At 45.0% G+C, this 19,812-nt stretch overlaps 2 protein-coding genes and 1 long non-coding RNA gene across 4 annotated transcripts; all 3 read right to left on the minus strand.

Moving 5' to 3' along the window:
* Positions 1–81: 81 nt before the first annotated feature.
* On the minus strand, positions 82–2,772 carry LOC136198794 (uncharacterized). Of its 2 annotated transcripts, none has more exons than XM_065988837.1 (2): positions 2,680–2,772; positions 82–2,489 (listed from the first exon to the last, which is right to left on the minus strand). In XM_065988837.1, the coding sequence occupies exons 1-2, from the start codon at positions 2,746–2,748 to the stop codon at positions 84–86; spliced, it is 2,475 nt and encodes an 824-aa protein (XP_065844909.1). In that variant the 5' UTR covers positions 2,749–2,772; the 3' UTR covers positions 82–83. The 2 variants fall into 2 exon arrangements, with proteins under 2 accessions (XP_065844909.1, XP_065844910.1); XM_065988838.1 differs by having other exon boundaries at positions 82–2,486; positions 2,680–2,753.
* A 1,779-nt stretch (positions 2,773–4,551) lies between these two features.
* Positions 4,552–8,143, minus strand: LOC136198286 (uncharacterized). Its single transcript, XR_010672729.1, has 3 exons — positions 6,359–8,143; positions 5,355–6,304; positions 4,552–5,299 (listed from the first exon to the last, which is right to left on the minus strand). It is a non-coding gene; the product is annotated as an uncharacterized lncRNA (long non-coding RNA).
* Positions 8,144–17,593: 9,450 nt separating this feature from the next.
* LOC136198647 (uncharacterized) lies at positions 17,594–18,954 on the minus strand. The gene is made up of 4 exons (XM_065988653.1): positions 18,921–18,954; positions 18,412–18,864; positions 17,908–18,356; positions 17,594–17,854 (listed from the first exon to the last, which is right to left on the minus strand). The coding sequence occupies exons 1-4, from the start codon at positions 18,952–18,954 to the stop codon at positions 17,594–17,596; spliced, it is 1,197 nt and encodes a 398-aa protein (XP_065844725.1).
* Between the last annotated feature and the right edge of the window lie 858 nt (positions 18,955–19,812).

Genomic DNA, 19,812 nt, shown 5'->3' on the forward strand with positions numbered 1-19,812 from the left:
GATCCGCCCTACATTTTAAAAACGCAGTGGCTATATATAGAGTCACGGTACCGACTCCTACGCAGGGTGGTACAACATCACATTCAATACCAGTTAAAAGTTCGCACATTTAGCCCTAGCAACTCAGAAGCCATGCTAACTATTTCCTGCAAAGTCACATCACTGCTAATTGTTGAATCTTGATCACATTTGCAACCTTTCTGCCATTCCTTCAACGTCGTTCCATCGACTTTGCACCCGCTTGTTCTGAAACTCAAATTCTTGTCACTGGGTGTGAAAAAACGGTTTTCCATCGTCGTAACGCCAGGAACAGCATTACCAACGCAAGTATAACCCGGACCCCCATTAAGAATGACAGTGTTGTCAAAGAAGCTATCTGTCAAGAATCCATTCACTTGAAACGCTGCCCCAAGACTGTAGACGACTAAATTCCCACTCGCACTCTTGTTTACCCCATCTCTATACTTTATCCCTCCGTAGACTAATACGTTGCCCGTATCATTGTACTGCGAACTGCCGTCGTCATGATCAATGCAGTACAACCCATGTGATATTCCAAGGAAATTCGTGTTAAAAATGAAATTATTTTTGAGCTGATGAGTAGCGGGACTCAGTTCCAAATCACTTCCGGGCATATCAGTTTTACTCCAGAGCCAAGGCTGACGATCCCAGCTATTAAACGGACCGTGATCGCCCGTTTCCCTAACCATGTTGAAAATCAAGTTTCCCTCTAGAACTTCTCCGCCAGCAAATCCGTCATTGAAATTGACTCCCGCTCGCGGTCCGTTATAAATCACGTTCTCTCGAACAACATTTGCTCGTGCTATGCCTTTAAAATAACCTGAGGTCTGTTTGCCAAAAATCCCAATATCGTGAATGTGATTTCGTTCAATCGTATTGTACGCCGGATACGATCCGGCAGTGCCGTTCATGAGATCGGTTGCCCCTACTAGAGCCACGGCGCTGTCGCCGCATGCGTAAAACTCGCATCCGGAAACGGTAGAATTGCGCACGTAGCGCGAAAAGAGCACGCCGTTGCCTCCCGGCTGATCGAACGTGCAGTCGACGACAGCGATGCGCTCGGCACCGTCAGCGAAAACGGTAGCTCCACGATGAATCGACCAATCGCCGCCCGACGGCACCTCGTAGTCGCTCATGTATGTCGTGGCCGTGTGCGTAAAGGTGAACCCTCGGAAAGTGACGTCGTGAATGGGATCATCCTGAGAGCCGAGAAATAACAAGGCTGATTCGGAAACGGCTCCAACCACGTGGACGCTCTCAAGGTTAGTCTCGTTATCGGGAATGACGTACAGAGTGCTCGTTACTTCGTCTAAGAACCATTCGTTTGGACTGTCCAGTTCTTCTAGGATGTTTTCAACGTAAAAGGGTTTTCCTCCTATGAATCCGGAACCGCGCGCTTCTTGAAATCCTCCCCTACGGAAATGAAAGACGGCCATAGTCGGCTCCTTCACGTCGAGGGTCTCGATATCAAATTGCCATCCGCCCCATCCATTTGAATGGAAGGTGTGCAGAACGCCTGTTTCCGGGTGAGCCCAACGTTTGGTCAAGTTCGTCGAGTCAAAGTAGAGGCCCATTGGAACGTTCGTATTCCAGAAAGGATAATTGAACGACGTATTGAAACGATGAATTGTGCCGTTTTTGTAGGCACGAAAGTCGGCCCACGATTCCCTCTTTGTTGTCGGGTATTCAATTGTTGTAATGAAATTTGTGTTCAGCGGACGGAGGCTACCACGACTCAGCTCTTTGTGTGATGCAGAGCTTGTTAAAATGGCGTTTGTTTCAAAAGGCTCCCCGGTTGCTCCGGTTGCTTTGTAGGATCCCTTCGAGGGAGCGTACCCATCGCCTGGTACTAACGGATTTCCGTTGGGCCAACGGGCTCGAATCAAACGCGTGTTATTCTTGTGCAAACCATACACGTAAAGCGAGTTAAATGAAGTATATTTCGGAACTGTTGCCTTCCATATACGACCGGTTTGTGTCCACGACAGTTTCAAGTCAATACCTCCGCTAATGACAGCCTGTTCGTTTTCGTAGGCTTGGTAGGTTATTTTATTGTCATCGTTACGCCCACTGTCGAGTGCATCAAGTGCGAGCGCGTCAAAGTAGACACCTTTGCGCACGTATATATTAGTACGCGGTCGAGATTGGACGGGATGGTGCAGACGTATTGCGTTCTGAGCGGCGGATATGGTTTTGAATGGTTTATCAATTGTCGTACCCGGATTAGTGTTGCTTCCTGTCAAGTCAGAAACGTAGTAATTGACGTCGGCGGACGGATTCACAAGAGGCTTTCGCTCAACTGTTTCTGTAGGAAAAAGCTTATTATATGAAGTGCAGTTCTCAAGCGCAAGCGCTGCGTAGACGGGTTCCTTGAAATTTGACGTTGCCTGACTAGATGAGAGGACTTTTTTGGCGTACTCAAAAGCAAGCTGACGCAAACCGCAGTCGACAGCGGGATCAATTGCCTTCTAGGAGAAACATCAAGCGCTACGTAAGAATTAGGTCATCACAAATAGAACTAGGCTAATTTGCGAGCAATTTTTTTGATTCCAATCTGCAAACACACTTTGGTTAGACTCTGACCAATGTGAGTTGCATGAGTAACTGGAACAGTTCGTGCTATTACGTATACTCCAGCCTTGCAACGTTTCGCAGCACCTCAGTCGACGTCTGCTTAGCTGTGGAAGACATAGCAGCAGCAACGAAAATGATTAGAAAGACCTTCATCCTCGTCTGGTCTATTAAGAAAAGGGCGTTGGCTTATTGTACGGGAAATTGTTACATGTTTTAAACAAGCGTACCTATATATGTAGAACTAAAATGCACCAGAAAAATTTATTTAATTTAAAGCATTCTTTTGCTTCAGATCCTTTACGCATACTGGTTGTTTAAAGTTGCAAAGTCAAAGCGTCTGCAATTCTGCGACGGCTTTCTTTCATTTCTAATTTTTTCAAGCATGCCAGTGCCAATGCTCCGTCCCCATATCATAACACTGTACAGGCGACAATCTTTCCACTCTGCATGAATATTTCGATCAGCAGGACCATTCTCCCAGCACTCTCAGAAAGCTAAGTTTTAGTGACATTGAAGTTCGTGAACGGCCACTGCTGTGCAACTGTCAAAGGAATTAAAAACGTTTCGAAATGGCACGCTGCAAAATCATTAATAGAAAAAATGCGATTACGTGTCGACGTACTCTACAACGCTCATACAACCGAATTATTGTTTGTACGAGAATTTCAGATTATCTGTTATCTCGCTGCAGCATCGCAGCGGCAATAAACAAGCGAGCAGACTGTCTGTTTCCTCGCAGTATTTTTCTTATCATCGACGCACAGTCTTTTTATTCGACCGATAAGCAGAACGCGTACTAGTAGCTTTCTTCCGCCGCGCTATATGCCGAAGCAGGCGGAGACTAGCTTCGTTTCCAGGCCCTTCTCCTCTCATCGCCTGAAAGTCCAGCTAGACGTAAGCGTAAACCCACACTTAATTCAACCGCCACAGTCTTTCCAAGTTATATCCAAGTTATATCTATGGTACGTCTGGCTGTAGCCAGGGTCGATACCGTCACTGAAAAGAGACGATTTAGCCAATGCTAGAGACGATACCTTCACAGTCACAGCTAGATTGAGACGTGGCGATGTCAATAGGTACGATTTCAGCACAAATTAAACTCTTTGTACAGGAATGCCGGACTTTTTCAGGGCTATATCACTCTTGAGACAGCTACGTGTGAAACAATTCCAGAAAATTGAAGAGACCCCTTTTGAGGGCTCACGGCCACCCGGGCTACGAGACTTTTGCTCCTCAGCGGATGCTGTGAACGTCGCAGGCACGTGTACGTCTAGCTGAAACTTGACATGCCCCTATACGCTTGTTTCTCGGCGTCGAAAAAAGCCTACGATGCACGACAAAGGAAAGACGAGCATCGAAGCAGAGACAAGTAATTTTGGGTCTTACTTGATGGAGAACCAATGAGCCCCCCGATTGCTCGTCTCAGCGTAGGCTGTCAGCATGCCTTCAAACAGAACGATCGATCTTCACTTGCAAGGCTTTCCTTCTGTTTTGAGAAGGCGATACCCCGTAGGAGGCCTCACTCTCGCGAAAACGATACCGCCGCGAAGAATTACTTCGAATTCCCTTCTACAACTGTCGCCGTCACAAAAGAGGTAGCCCGTGGAAACCTCCAGTCGAAATGAAGCAGCTCTAAAGTTAACCCGGATCAAAACAGGAGAGTCCCGTAGGCGAGAAGACGTGGACTATACTACAACGTTTTGTTGTCACGGCGCAACCAACGATGATATACTTTGCGAAATTCTGTGCTTCTATACGGCACGAGACGAACTATAGACAGGGGCCCTTTTCAATGAAACGTGTGTTTTAGGTGACTTCAAAGTGCCAATGATGTCATATACCGGTCAGTATGAGCTCGATTGAAATTTCAACCTAAAAAAATTGCTGTAAGTAGCGCTAGATAGAAAAAATGCGTTGGATAGTCGAGAGCCGTTTGAGTATGTACCAAATTCCGATCAGATTCAGTCCTCTTAAAAATTAATTCATCTCCACGCGTAGACAGACAGCTAAATAAATCCTTTTGTTCCTTAGGCTTTTCTAGCTCGACCTTTTCTTCCAATTCGACGTTTTTTTTAATTCGACTGAGATATGGACATAGCTATTTAGGGTGTCTTTTCCTTTTGCCTTGTATATAGAGCAATTTCATTAGCTAGTCTTTGTGATTACGCCCTTCTCCATCTTTCTCCATACCGTACTCGTACAACAGGCGACAGGGGACAGGCGTCATCGCGACGTCTTTCTATGTATATTATCCGGTCGACTAGCATAGCGATACGCTAGCGACGCAACTCTCCCTAACGGGGAAAACCCGCAAGGTTGAAGTTGGGTGTTCCTCTCTTGCGCAACTCGAAAGCCGAGGCAATCCCAGTAGGCCGTCGTCAGTCTCAGAATTCGATCCTTTGGGTTTGCATGACTGGGGAAGTTGCTCTGTGACGCACAGCTTTATGGCAAAAGAGTGTACGTACCACTGCATGGATGGGTAGAAAATTATTACCTCCCTCGCACGGGGATAACCCGGCCGCGGCCCGCGCAGGGAGAACATCGAGCTTCCCTAAGTGCGTCTTGCCCAAATCGAAAGCTGATCGAGGGCATTCCTAACTGATGTGATGCAAAGGCAGCTGCTCATTTTTCTCTCTCTAGCCATGTACCAAGATTCCTTCGAAATAACGTAGCAATAGTCCGCGAAGCCATCCTGGAGGACAATCTGAAACAGGAAATAATTTTAGTTAATACTGTAATCATAACACCGCATTGTTCACATTCATTTTTCTTGCAAACTGCGACGGCATTCCTGCAAGAATTATTTCGCGCTAACATGTGCTCACAATGTCGGAGCGACGATTCGCTTCCATCGCAAGCAACTGTCAGAAACGAATGACTTTGATTTAGGCTTCTTGGAGTGAATTCTAGGCTCTCCGAGTACGCTAAGACTGCCTTTGTAAAACCCAATTGGCGACAGACAACGTTAGCTCCTGTTAACTCCCATTTGTGGCCGTCTTCGCTGCAGATACTGGTCCACGATCCCTTAAGAAAGACTTCAACATTTCCCTCTGTTTCGTGTGTCTTATCAGCAGTATTAACCAGTCGCACTTGCCACTCGGCATTGAAGCACTTGATTGCTAAAGACCTCAAGCAATATATATGAGCAAAAAAGCATTTGGGCCAAGGTGGATTTCCAAAACAAAATGGGAAGAAGAAAGTTTTAAAAACCTTTTCAAGGTATGCTCTAGATAGAATTCCTTTGGCGTAGCCCAAGTAAATGCAAGAGATAGTAACAAAATAATCCGCGAGGTTCGATGTACAAGTTTCCTTCCAAATTCCAGCTACCAAAAATTGTAAAATACCCTCACTGGGCACTGAGCCATTCACGAGTCGCAACCCAACGGAATGCGTTCTACTGGATTGACAAGAAACAAATAAATCCAAATCGCACGTCGCTCTTTCGTATAAACAACTTATAGCATTTTCATTCCACATACAGTCGACGAAAAACGAAGTATTTGCTTTGTTGCCTTCTCCGAGAAATTCAAAGCACGCGCAAAGAAAACATCAGGGTACCCCAAATGGCGACAGACTGCAACCGCCGTTTGACTGACATTAACACCGCTTTTCGGCATACACACGCGTCCCCAAACACCGTCTAGAAAAATTTCAAGGCGACCGCGATTGGATGTAACGCCGTCGACAAGTCGTACATCGGCTGTCAGCCCTGAGAATAGAAAAAAGACATGCATCAAAAGCGGCGATAAGAATTCAGCCTCACTTTTTGGTTTCTCGCAGATGAATCCATTTGGAGACGAACAGGAAACGGAGATCCAATTAATGATAGAACCGGTTGTTTTCCGGTTAGGAACGATGGCTGTACATAAATCGTCTTCGCAGCGCGCGTTCAAAAGTTCCCAGTTTGAATAGACAAACGGCGATTCGTCCGACCACCGATAGCTGTAGGCTCTTCTTGTTATAGGCGAGCTAACTAATCCGACAAAAAATGCTCTGTGTCTATAGTGATAATCTAAATAATCCCGGAGTGCTACATCCTCTTTATCAATTGACCATAGATGGGCTTCTTTTTCAGAGCACATTTCAGCTGCTTTAGACCAACTCAAAGACTCTATCGAAATTTTCAGGCACGAAGAAAAATAACAAATCCAGCCAGGGTCTCACTCTAAAAAATTCTTAGGTTTACGTGGAACCACTAGTATTCATTATTCGCGTTATTGGCATTCTTTGTGTTAAATTTGAGAAGTATTAACTCCGCCATAGGGGTAGTTACGGGCGTGCCCACTGTCTCCAGGAAAGGGCGTTCCTTTCCTGATTAACGCCGGGCTTCGGCCGGGAATGACACATAGGTATAGCATTTTATTTCTGGCATTCGAACGGTCTGGAAGGTCGTTCGAGAGCGTTCGTACACCCAACCTTAACAATCGAGGACACCCAGCGACTTGGTATCTCGTATTTATCGTAAAACGCGAAAGAAAAGAGGGAGAAGGCAAAACGCAAAGGGAGAAGGCAAAAGGCAAAGGGAGAAGGCAAAACGAAAAGGGAGAAGGCAAAAGAAAAAAGGGAAAAGGCAAAAGGCAAAGGAGAAAGCAAAAGGCAAAGGGAGAAGGCAAAAGGCAAAGGAGAAAGCAAAAGGCATAGGAGAAGGACAAATTGTCCTAGGACAAATTGTCCCCAGGACAAATTGTCCCTGGACAAATTGTCCAAACCACAATGCTCTACGATGAAGGGAAAGACGTCTACGAGACGTTCGAAACGAGTCCGAAACGCAAAAGTTGGATTTAGCGAAATTTTGACCAAATTTCGATCGCACGCGAAAAAAACCTTTTCGTGCCTTTCAGCCATCCCAAATCCTCCTCAAAAAACCACAAAACGGCAACAGAAGCGACTGCACGGCGCAGAAAATCGAAGGACAAAAATCGAGTTTCCAATTCGCGACTTGTTTCGCGAAAAAGCGCACAACTCTGCAAGGAGACGTCGCACGAGCACCGCACCGGTGCCATTCGATTCGTCGTGGTCTCACAAATAAAACCTGGTACCACGTTTACCAATTTTCGCCAATTTTTGACATAAAATAAAGCGAAACAAACAATACGCCTACGCGCGTACACCGTAAACGACACCACCTTAACCGTGCCGCCACTCCGCGACGCCGCGTCGTACGACGATAAGCGGCACGTCGATCGAGAGGGCATATGGTGCAGTTTACAAATTGCCGCCACTCGACGGCATCCGAGTCGCCGTTTGCCGTAGAGCACGTGCGAAAGAAAGGGAACACGCCCCCTTTTATGGACACATTAATTCGGCGAAAACGACGCCGAAAGCGACGCTTCGCGTCGTAAAACGTTCTAAACCGTCTCGAATCCTTCGTTTCGAAGCCACTCGAAACGAAAAATTCACTATTCTAAGCTCGCGCCACCACTTGGCGACGCGACGCGTTCGTACGCGCGCTCCGCGGGCGACGAACGCTCTAAAACTGCTTCTTAACTATCTACTACTTACCTTTTGACGTCGCTCGGACCTTCGCATCGTCGAAAACGAGCCAGAAACCGTGTTACTTCGAAACGAGACGCGCGCGCTAACATACGCACCTGACCCCACCGGTTTAACATGTTGACGTCATAAACAAATTGTCCCCAGGACAAATTGTCCCCAGGACAAATTGTCCCAGAACGAATTGTCCCCAGGACAAATTGTCCCAGGACAAATTGTCCCAGGACAAATTGTCCCAGGACAAATTGTCCCCAGGACAAATTGTCCCCAGGACAAATTGTCCCAGGACAAATTGTCCCAGGAAAAATAGTCCCAGGACAAATTGTCCCTGGACAAATTGTCCCAGGACCAATTGTCCCAGGACAATTGTCCCCAGGACAACTCTACCTACATCACATACCTTTGCCCCCTCGAGAGTCATCCTTCCTTCTGATTGCCTTCCCTTCCTTTCCTCCCCTTCCCACACGCGTCCCTTGCTTATATCCTTCTTCCTTACATATCTAAAGACACAAATTAGAGACCCCTCAATAACTAAAACTCTACCTACATCACATACCTTTGCTCCATCCATAGAAGGCAAAAGGCAAAGGGAGAAGGCAAAAGGCAAAGGGAGAAGGCAAAAGGCAAAGGGAGAAGGCAAAACGCAAAGGGAGAAGGCAAAAGGCAAAGGAGAAAGCAAAAGGCAAAGAGAGAAGGCAAAAGGCAAAGGGAGAAGGCAAAAGGCAAAGGAGAAAGCAAAAGGCAAAGGGAGAAGGCAAAAGGCATAGGAGAAGGACAAATTGTCCTAGGACAAATTGTCCCCAGGACAAATTGTCCCTGGACAAATTGTGTCAGGACAAATAGTCCTCAGGGCAAATTGTCCCCAGGACAAATTGTCCCAGGACAAATTGTCCCAGGACAAATTGTCCCCAGGACAAATTGTCCCCAGGACAAATTGTCCCCAGGAAAAATTGTCTAAGGACAAATTGTCCCCAGGACAAATTGTCCCAGGACAAATTGTGTCAGGACAAATAGTCCCCAGGGCAAATTGTCCCCAGGACAAATTGTCCCCGGACAAATTGTCCCAGGACAAATTGTCCCCAGGACAAATTGTCCCCAGGACAAATTGTCCCCAGGAAAAATTGTCCCAGGACAAATGTCCCAGGACATATTCTGAATAAATGCAGAATTAATTCTGAATAAATGCAGAATTAATTCTGAATTAATGCAGAATACATAAGGAATTTATTCTGAATTAATGCAGAATTTATTCTGAATTAATGCAGATTTTATTCTGAATTAATGCAGAATTTATTCTGAATTAATGCCGAATTAATTCTGAAAAAATGCAGAATTAATTCTGAATTAATGCAGAATTAATTAAGAATTTATTCTGAATTAATGCCGAATTAATTCTGAAAAAATGCAGAATTAATTCTGAATTAATGCAGAATTAATTAAGAATTTATTCTGAATTAATTCTGAATTAATGCAGAATTTATTCTGAATAAAAGCAGAATTTATTCTCAATTAATGCAGAATTTATTCTGAATTAATGCAGAATTAATTCTGAATTAATTCTGAATTAATGCAGAATAAAAGATCGTGAACTTACGTAGACAAGGTGCTTCAGCTTTCTTTTCAACATTCTATATTCTTTACGAGAGCTACGCTGCCATGAAGCATCCATGATCGTATGTAAGGTGAAGAAAACGACAGGCGCTCAGTCGTGAGTCGACGATACGTCGGCGATCGTTCTAAAAGATCGCTCGTACACCCCGAAACGCCATGACGACGAAAAACTTAGCAATAACCGTTCAGAACGTGACGGAACACGACAAGAAGTCGATCAAGAACCTCAAACTCGCTCGCTAAGCGATGCACAGGAGACGAACGACAAGCAGGGCTTTTCGAGTGTAACGCGCGCTAAAACATCGGGAAAAAATCTCACATTCTCTGAATAAACACAGAATTTATTCTGACTTAATGCAGGATTTATTCTGAATTAATTCAGAATTTATTCTGAATTAATTCAGAATTTATACAGAATTAATGTAGAATTTATTCTGAATTAATGCAGAATTTATTCTGAATTAATTCAGAATGTATTTTGAATTAATGCAGAATTTATTCTGAATTAATGCAGAATTAATTCTGAATTAATGCAGAATTTATTCTGGATTAATGCAGAATTTATTCTGAATTAATGCAGAAATTATTCTAGATTAATGCAGAATTTATTCTGAATTAATGCAGAATTTATTCTGAATTAATGCAGAATTTATTCTGAATTAATGCAGAATTTATTCTGAATTAATGCAGAATTTATTCTGAATTAATGCAGAAATTATTCTAGATTAATGAAGAATTTATTCTGAAATAATGCAGAATTTATTCTCAATGAATGCAGAATTAATTCTGAATAAATGCAGAATAAGAAAGAAAAGGCCTGCTCATGGTACACGCTCTACCTTATAGAAGTAACGAAGGGCCTGCTCATGCTACACGCTCTACCTTATATAAGAAAAGAAGGGCCTGCTCACGCTACACGCTCTACCTTATATAAGAAACGAAGGACAAGCTCATGCTACACGCTGTACCTATATAAGAAAGGAAGGGCCTTCTCATGCTACACGCTCTACCTTATAGAAGAAACGAAAAGCAAGCTCATGCTACACGCTTTACCTCATTTAAGAAACGAAGGGCAAGCTAATGCTACACGCTCTTCCTTATATAAGAAAGGAAGGGCAAGCTCATGCTACACGATCTTCCTTATAGAAGATACGAAGGGCCTGCTCATGCTACACGCTCTACCTTATATAAGAAACGAAAGGCCTTCTCATGCTACACGCTCTACCTTATATACGAAAGGAAGGGCAAGCTCATGCTACACGATCTTCCTTATAGAAGAAACGAAGGGCCTGCTCATGCTACACGCTCTACCTTATATAAGAAACGAAGGGCCTGCTCATGCTACACGCTCTACCTATTATAAGAAAGGAAGGGCAAGCTCATGCTACACGATCTTCCTTATAGAAGAAACGAAGGGCCTGCTCATGCTACACGCTCTACCTTATATAAGAAACGTAGGGCCTGCTCATGCTACCCGCTCTACCTTATATAAGAAAGGAAGGGCCTGCTCATGCTACACGCTCTACCTTATAGAAGAAACGAAGAGCAAGCTCATGCTACACGCTTTACCTCATTTAAGAAACGAAGGGCAAGCCAATGCTACACGCTCTTCCTTATATAAGAAACGAAGGGCAAGCTCATGCTACACGCTCTACCTTATATAAGAAACGAATGGCCTGCTCATGCTACACGCTCTTCCTTATATAAGAAAGGAAGGGCCTGCTCATGCTACACGCTCTACCTTATAGAAGAAACGAAGGGCCTGCTCATGCTACACGTTCTACCTTATATAAGAAACGAAGGGCAAGCTCATGCTACACCCTCTACCTTATATAAGAAAGAAAGGGCCTGCTCATGCTACACGCTCTACCTTATATAAGAAAGGAAGGGCCTGCTCATGCTACACGCTCTACCTTATATAAGAAACGAAGGGACTGCTCATGCTACACGCTCTACCTTATATAAGAAACGAAGGGCAAGCTCATGCTACACGCTCTACCTCATATAAGAAAGGAAGGGCCTGCTCATGCTACACGCTCTACCTTATATAAGGAAGGAAGGGCCTGCTCATGCTACACGCTCTACCTAATATAAGAAAGGAAGGGCAAGCTCATGCTACACGATCTTCCTTATAGAAGAAACGAAGGGCGTGCTCATGCTACACCCTCTACCTTATAGAAGAAACGAAGGGCAAGAACATGCTACACGCTCTACCTTATAGAAGAAACGAAGGGCCTGCTCATGCTACACCCTCTACCTTATATAAGAAACGAAGGGCCTGCTCATGCTACACGCTCTACCTTATAGAAGAAACGAAGGGCCTGCTCATGCTACACGTTCTACCTTATATAAGAAACGAAGGGCAAGCTCATGCTACACGCTCTACCTTATATAAGAAACGAAGGGCCTGCTCATGCTACACGCTTTACCTCATTTAAGAAACGAAGGGCAAGCTAATGCTACACGCTCTTCCTTATATAAGAAAGGAAGGAAAAGACCGCGCGCCTAGCTACTGAAACAAATAAAGATACTGAAAAAATGAATTGAAAATATAAGAAAGAGACATAATACTGACCTTCACAATGCATGTTTTCCAAGGATTGAAGAATGTCTGCAACAAGGAAGGAGATGAAGAGTAATCAGTCACAATGAAAAGACAAATTTAGAACAACCCTTCCATGCTTGTAAATTGTATTTCAATGCTATATCATAGACCTAATGTTATCTGGTCCCAATAAAAAAGCATTTTACAATATATAGAAAATTGCATTACGCGAGAAATGGGTATGCAAAAACTAATATATTTAGAAGCAGGAAATAGAGATCCCGTGCGAAGACTATAAAGTCCTCTACTGGAACTCAGAAGCAACTACGGTGCACAGGAGGGTAGACGTACGTTGTCTCTAGATCTACGGCTACGCGTTTACATTCTACTGCTGGGGGGAGAATACTTTTCTGGGGCCGAAGACCGAAAAGCTGAACCACAATATGAAGGCGTGTTCAGGCACTCCTACCCATATCTTCTAGATATTCCAGATCAAAGTCGGCCGGTGGAAAAACGTCTGCGATGTAAAACTCATCACTGTGGCAAAAACCAACTAAAGAACAAAGCGCGAAGAGCACCACTGCTGCCATTGCTGCAGGTGAGAGTGGCGCCGATGGACTAACAGCTTATCAGGTAATGCAACACTCTTATAATGAGACGGAGTCACACGACGATGCAGTTAGCCAATCACGAACAATCCTCGACTGCATCACAGTAATATACTAACTTCCACCGACACCACACCTATTTATCTACGAACTCGGCTAACCGTTGAATCAACTTTCTTTGCTTCTTTCCCTGCCACCTGTGTTTGCCTTATCGTCATGGCAATTTGCATAGAAATTATACGGGAACGGGGAGTAAGCGCGCGTGAAGTGGAAGAGAACCCCAGCCGTTTTCCTGGCTAAGCATAGGGAACGATTCAAGTAAAAGCGTCTGTGACCTGATAGCGCGTTTTTGATTAAAAAGTTAAGGTGTTGCTGTGGAAGTCGTTTATTCCTTAGGTAAACTTGTTTTGTTTAGCAGGTGAGGTTATAAGATTTTCCTATTTCTAGTGTTACATATAGGAACTCTTGCATCGATTCAAAGTGAAGTGCATTGCCTCTAAAGCGTGTTGATCAAGGTAAGTCAGTGGCGGATGCAACATTTGGGGCTGAGGTCAAAGTCCCCAAAAATTTTTTCAGAGGGAGTGGATTCTGGCTAAATTTCGGCGATTCTAGGCTCATTTTTAACTCTCATCGATCACACAGTTTGCATAAATCTTATAAAAGCCTTCTTTGCAGGCTTTCGGTATATACTCCCCGGGGTCAGTTTCGGGGCTCAGAATCGAAGCGGAAAGCAACAGTTTTGTTGCATTTGGTCGTAGAATGGAGAGGGACGCACTCGCTCACCTGCGATTCGCTTCGGATGCGTTCATATGCTGATCGAGCCGCTTGGACGATGACTCCAGCGTATTTCGATCTATCTTTGGTTGCGTAGTGATAAAGGCTCATCTAAATCGCATAAAAGCCGCACAGTAGCGAGAAAACATTTGACGTCTAGCGCGCTAACTAAGATATATGGGGAGGGCGACCCAAACGAATTCGAACTTTCGGCCTTTCGCGGCGTTCTGCACACCAAGCAGCGTGGAGCATCCTGCAGTACATTCGTAGCCTCGCGGAGCCAGGCCCTACGAGCAGATCGGTGAGAGAAACGCCATAGCGCGCTAGGCGTGAGGGCGCGGTCAGGTACATCCTCACTGCTCGTAGCCTGGCTCCGCGAGGCTAGTACATTCGTATGACCTGCTCAACGCTCGATATCATTTCGATGTTGGCGATGGCGTTGAATTAAAGCGTAGGAAGTATAAAGAACGACTAAAGAGAAGCGTTAGGACTATATTTTGCGTTCTGTCAAGGATTTTTCAAGTACATGTTGTCCAGAAAGAAGCTGTAAAGGCACGAAAAGCCACAACAGGCCATATCAAGTACGATCACCATTTCACTTGAGTCTCTATATGTGGCACTGAGTCAAATAGCGTATGCAGGAATAGACGTTGTGAACGGCGCTAGAATTCAGAACAAAGTCTGTACTCTCAACAGAGATATTGCGGAAAAGATAAAGTGAAAATGACAGGATTTTCATAGAATTCTCATGAACACATTTTCTCCCGAAGGGTGGAGGAGATTCCTATACTTCCGTCAGGGTACACGCGTTCTAGGTCTATCTAGGCTAATTAATTAATTAAGCAGTGAAGGGCGATGAGAGCTAGGCTATCAGATTCGCTGACTCAAGAGAAATCAAACATAAGTAGGATGTCACACAAAAACCAATTGCAAAGCGCAGACCAATGCAGAAAAATTGTAAGTTGATAATCACTTGAAAGACTTAATTAATGAAATTAAGTGATACAAAAACAGCACGGGCGCCCCCCACCATGGAAATCATGAGGGAGGCTCTAGAGCAACTACAGTCCTTTTCTGATTTCCGTCGACCTCCAATTTAACGAATTGTCAGGCTTCCGCGTCGGGTGAAGGTCCAACAGGTTTCGTTTTGACCGTTCTTGGCTGAACCGGTCGTCGGCTCAAGTAGTGAATCATAGTCTCGAAGCGATGCCAAAGGCAAGTGAGGAACTGCACCCCTATAATGATCCTTTAAACGACGAGAAAAAGAAGACTAAAGACGTTGGTCCCGTCCACGTTGAGCACGGGGTGAATCTCAAGCTAGACCATAGATAAAAAATAGAGGGATAGGCAACTCCTACTTTGTGCCCACTGTTTGCTTGAAGCAAGGTGTGTCACGCAAGTCTCGTATACTCGCACCCGAAGCTTTACACTGGGCGATGTTCAAAAACTTTCCCTTTTAAGCTCAGTGCGACTGTTCTTTAGAACAATGTATTTGGGACGTTTTTTGTAACAAGCGAGCCGCCGAGTCTTTGCTGTGAAGGCGTCATTGGTTCCCTCAACGCCAGCAAACGAGCATCCAATCCCCCTTCTCCTCTATCTATGGTTTGACATACTCCGTAGAAGGTAGAGTCCCGTATCATTAGTCGGACAACATCAAATCCCGGACAGCTTCCAGGCCCGTAGCCAGGGGGGGTTCGAGGGAGTTCGACCGAACCCCCCTTTTTTTCAGTCGGAAAAAATGACTTTGATCTTTGCGTGACATTAGAAGTGCAATAGTACTGAAGTGCAAACATTTGACCCTTCTATAGTTGTCTGTGACGTAGCCACGAGACCTAATTTCTATTTGTAAACATATACAAGGTACGTGAAAACGTTTCTGTCATACACTGGCCGTTAGAGCTAAGGGATAAGAAGGGATAATTCGAAGTACCAACCAAAAGACGCAGATTTAGGCAAAGTTTAGTAAAATTCTTGGAAGGCATCCAAGAAAATTAGCAAAAAACAGTTTATACTATTTGAATAGACGCTCCAAATTTAAAATTTTTGGCCACGCTCCCTAAAAAATTTTCGGCAAGCTTCGCGCGCCAAAATTTCCAACCCCCCATTTTACGAAGCTAGCTACGGCCCTGGCTTCCCGCGTTCCCTGCTTGACAGGGCCGACCGCGCGTCAGTTATTTTGGAAGCGTAGGTGATTAGCATCTCTGGCACACAGCAGTTGCGGAGCCATCGTGTCGTACTGATGAGCAAGAAGGGTTTGTTTGTTTCTTTTTCGGGTAATCTAATCTCGGACGGACATCATCAAATCCCGGACAACGCGATTTTCTCGTCAACCGTAAACTTTGAGAACAAAAGTCCCATATCTATCGAAAGCTCTATCGTTCCCCTATCTAATGCCGTTTAGAGTACGCCGATCCGACCAGCGGTGGCCGAGAAAATCTTGTTTGAAAAGAGGCACTTCTATATCAAAAGTCGAACAAACCATTTTCTTCCAAAGTGGATTCTCTTCAAAGAGCGCATGTAAGCCGAACACGTTGAGAAAACCAACGTCTAAAGTAAGATGAAACAAGCAAAAGTAGCCACATTAGAGTAGTTTTTGTGCTCTCATTCTAGTAGAATCTACTAACCAACTTAGTTTCTTCCATCGCGAGTCTCAAAATCCGAGCTCTGCAAGTGTTCCTAACAAGATTTTCTGCTTGCTTGTGCCCTTTTCAGAGGTTCTTTTCAATTTTCAATTTTCAATTTACAAATTTGAAAATGAGAAAACCTGCTAAAATGTGTGCAAGCGACCCGAAATCCTTGTTAAAAACTGCGAAGAGCCTTAATCGATGCTATGCAATCTACGAAAGTGAGTTAGAAGCTCAGTAACGACGGTTGCAAGTACGATTTCCATGAAAAAGTCTATAATTTTAGCCACTTTTGCTTGTTATATTTTAAATTGGCCGTTAGTATCTTCATTTTATTCCACTTACATGCGCTTGTCGAAGAGAATCCGGTTTAGAAGAAAAAAGGGTGTCCGACTTTTGATACAGAAGTGCCTCTTTTGAAACTCGATTTTCTCGGCGACCGCTGGTCGGATCGGCGTACTCTAAATGGCATTAGATAAAGGAACGATAGAGCTTTCGATCGATATGCGGCTTTTGTTCTCAAAGTGTACGGTTGACGAGAAAATCGCGTTGTCCGTGATACGATGATGTCCGTCCGAGATTAGATTACCCGAAAAAGAAACAAACAAATCCTTCTTGCTCTTATGTGCGACTTGATCGCTCCGCAACTGCTGTGTGCCAGAGATGCTAATCACCTAAGCTTCCAAAATAACTGACGCGCGGTCGGCCCTGTCAAGCAGGGAACGCGCGGGAAGCAGTCCGGGATTTGATGTGTTCCGACTTTTGATACGGGACTCTATACAGTCAGCTTTCGATGATCTTCGAAAGCTTAGAGGTCGCAAAAGTGTTCCATAATCGATGCGTCACACCCTACACTTACACCGGAATTGCGCCTAAACGAATAAACCAATTTAAACCGAAAATTTATAATTTTATTGCCCGATGATCGAGCTTTCGAACGAGCTATGGCACGCCCAGATACGTGCCGGCATCGCGGAGAACGGCCGGCCGTTCCATCATCGGTACGTGCGTTCCATCATGCGTGACACGTACCACTTCCGCTTCACCCGCCCCTCACTCCGCGAACGCCCAACCGCTAGAGCTAATATTGCACGCGCTTGTTTGAGAATGATATATATGGCGCGCCGTTTCTGCCAAAAATAAACCATGAACCTCAAACCATGAACCATGAACCATGAACCATGAACCATGAACCATGAACCATGAACCTCAAACCATGAACCATGAACCATGAACCATGAACCATGAACCATGAACCATGAACCTCAAACCATGATTGGATGTTACCAGAAATTTACGAATCTACCACAATGTTTGCAATGTACTGTCTTTAGACTAAAAACCTAATTCTCTTCCAACAAATTGAGACGTGCGGCGGTATATATCAATCCCTCTGTCGTGCGAAAGTGCAAGAGGGTCAATTTCAGCTTGAAGTCGCTGTCGCTGTTCGCGGGATATGGGCAAGGTACGTCTTCCAAAACAACACCCTCAGAACTTGAATCTGCAGTGACGGGCCCCATCCAATCAACACCGTAGTCATCCTCTGCGTCTTCATTGATGGAATATCCTGACCCAAACATTCTTAGCTGACCGCGCACCCAGAGCTGCGTACATTCCGTTTACATACCCGCACAAATTAGCGTTGCTGTTGTCTTACTTGCAGGGGCGTTTGACCTCGTTCAGATCGAATTCTATGCCGAATCCAGGCTTGCAGAAAAGAATCAAGAGAACGTTGAATTCGGGGCATGAACGTGTAATGAAGGCAAAGGAGGTCTACCTCATTGTCGCTGTCAAGCAGTCTTTCCAATTCTAAAAATTCAAAGAGTTCCCGGTACGTTGCAGCAACAGCAACAGTCACGTCTCTCCAAAGCCTTTCTATTCGTTGGTTATGCACTGACCGCCCAGCTATAAAACTGCGTCGCTCCGTTCCTCGGTTTTCTATCATCCACGCGGCAACGTCGACATTCTCTGTTCCACGGTCTCCTCTTACCCGTGACGGAATACCGTATGTTTCACAGGCTTGGACAAAGTAAGACAAAACTGTTGCCGCCTTGTTATTTGAGAAACAGCGCAAAAAAACTGGAATTCTACTGTAACCGTCAATGCCTAACCATAATGAATGTTATTTAAACAACTAACTGGCATTGAATTAAAAACTCACCGCCGTGAACTACAATTTTCCATCGAATAAGAGCGTGCAACCCGTCTATATGCCAAAGAGCATTTGGGCCATGTACGTGATATCTTCGCCTTTGAACCGTATAAGACCACCGCAGTGACACTCCTTGCGGGTCAACTCGCACAAGGCTTGACCTCACTCGGTATCTTGGAACTTTAATTGCTCTCGATTGCAAATGGCCTTCAACAAGCCGATAGCCGTGCCTAGGGAATTCGTGATTTATCTCCATAACAGCCGCGTCTAAATCACTGTCAGAAATTGCAGTGTATGAGCCACGAATAGACAAGCTCTCAGCGGCCAGTTTTCGATGAATAGTCCTGACGGAGCAGCCGACGATTGCAGCTATTTCTCCCACAGTGAAGTCCAAATCAATCAAATATTCCAGTTGATCCCTTTCAACTTGAATTGTAGGACGCCCTCTTAGGCCAGAAGACGCTAAAATGAAGAAGACTTCATGAAAACATTTACAGAAATCCTAAAGTTCAGTTTACCTTCGCGAGGGGCTGCGTATCCTGAAGCCACCATTTCTCGTTGCCTGCTCTCGTGCCTGCATCGCAGAGCCAACAGGAACTGTTGGAGAAGAGTCACCAATCCGTTTCCGTCGCGTCCTAGCAAGTGTTCTACCCTGACAACGTGTATCAAGGCTGATTCGGAGCGCGCCACAATATCTTCCAGATCATCAAGTGAAGCAGCATCTATAGTACAACGGATGTCATTGATGAGACGGCGAATGTACTCAATAAAGTGTAGGACGTTGTCCTGGTTCATTTTTGAGACTCAAATAGCGCGCTAGGACTGGGAATGCACATCGCGCCCAGACACAACTTAGAGTCCCGTATATCGAACGGCATGGCAAACAGCGATGAGCAACGCAGCCTACGAGTCCTATCCGAAGGAATTCAGAGTGTGTCAGGGCAATTGTCTGAACTCATAAGCACCCTTAGACGTAAACTCCTTCGCTGCAAGTGAAGCGTAGGTACGTAAATCTTGCCGTTGAAGGTGACAACGCGGGGCCGTCACGTGAAGTTTCGTTGCGTGGACGACCCAGCGTTACGCCGTTGCGTGAAATCTCGTTGCGCGAACAACCGAGTCTTGGACAGTCGCAAACGAGCACAGAAACAGAAGGGCCCCACTCGAGGACCACTTCCGGTTCAGACTGAACGGCCGTCTGCGTTTCGCAACTCTTCTTCAGTTGGTTCTACTGTATCGCCTCGAGATACGTCTGTTCGTCAGGAACTTCGAAACCTTTTTCGCCCAACTTCAACGCCTGCATCCGCTTCAAGGTCGACGAGAAGCAGCCATAGTCGGCGCGCTACGCCTTATCGCCGAGAGAGCACACAGAAAGCATTGCTGGGGCGCAACGTGTGCTGTTTGTCCGAAATG

The sequence above is a fragment of the Oscarella lobularis genome, chromosome 19, assembly GCF_947507565.1.
Source record: "Oscarella lobularis chromosome 19, ooOscLobu1.1, whole genome shotgun sequence".
In the NCBI taxonomy this organism is placed as follows: domain Eukaryota; kingdom Metazoa; phylum Porifera; class Homoscleromorpha; order Homosclerophorida; family Oscarellidae; genus Oscarella; species Oscarella lobularis.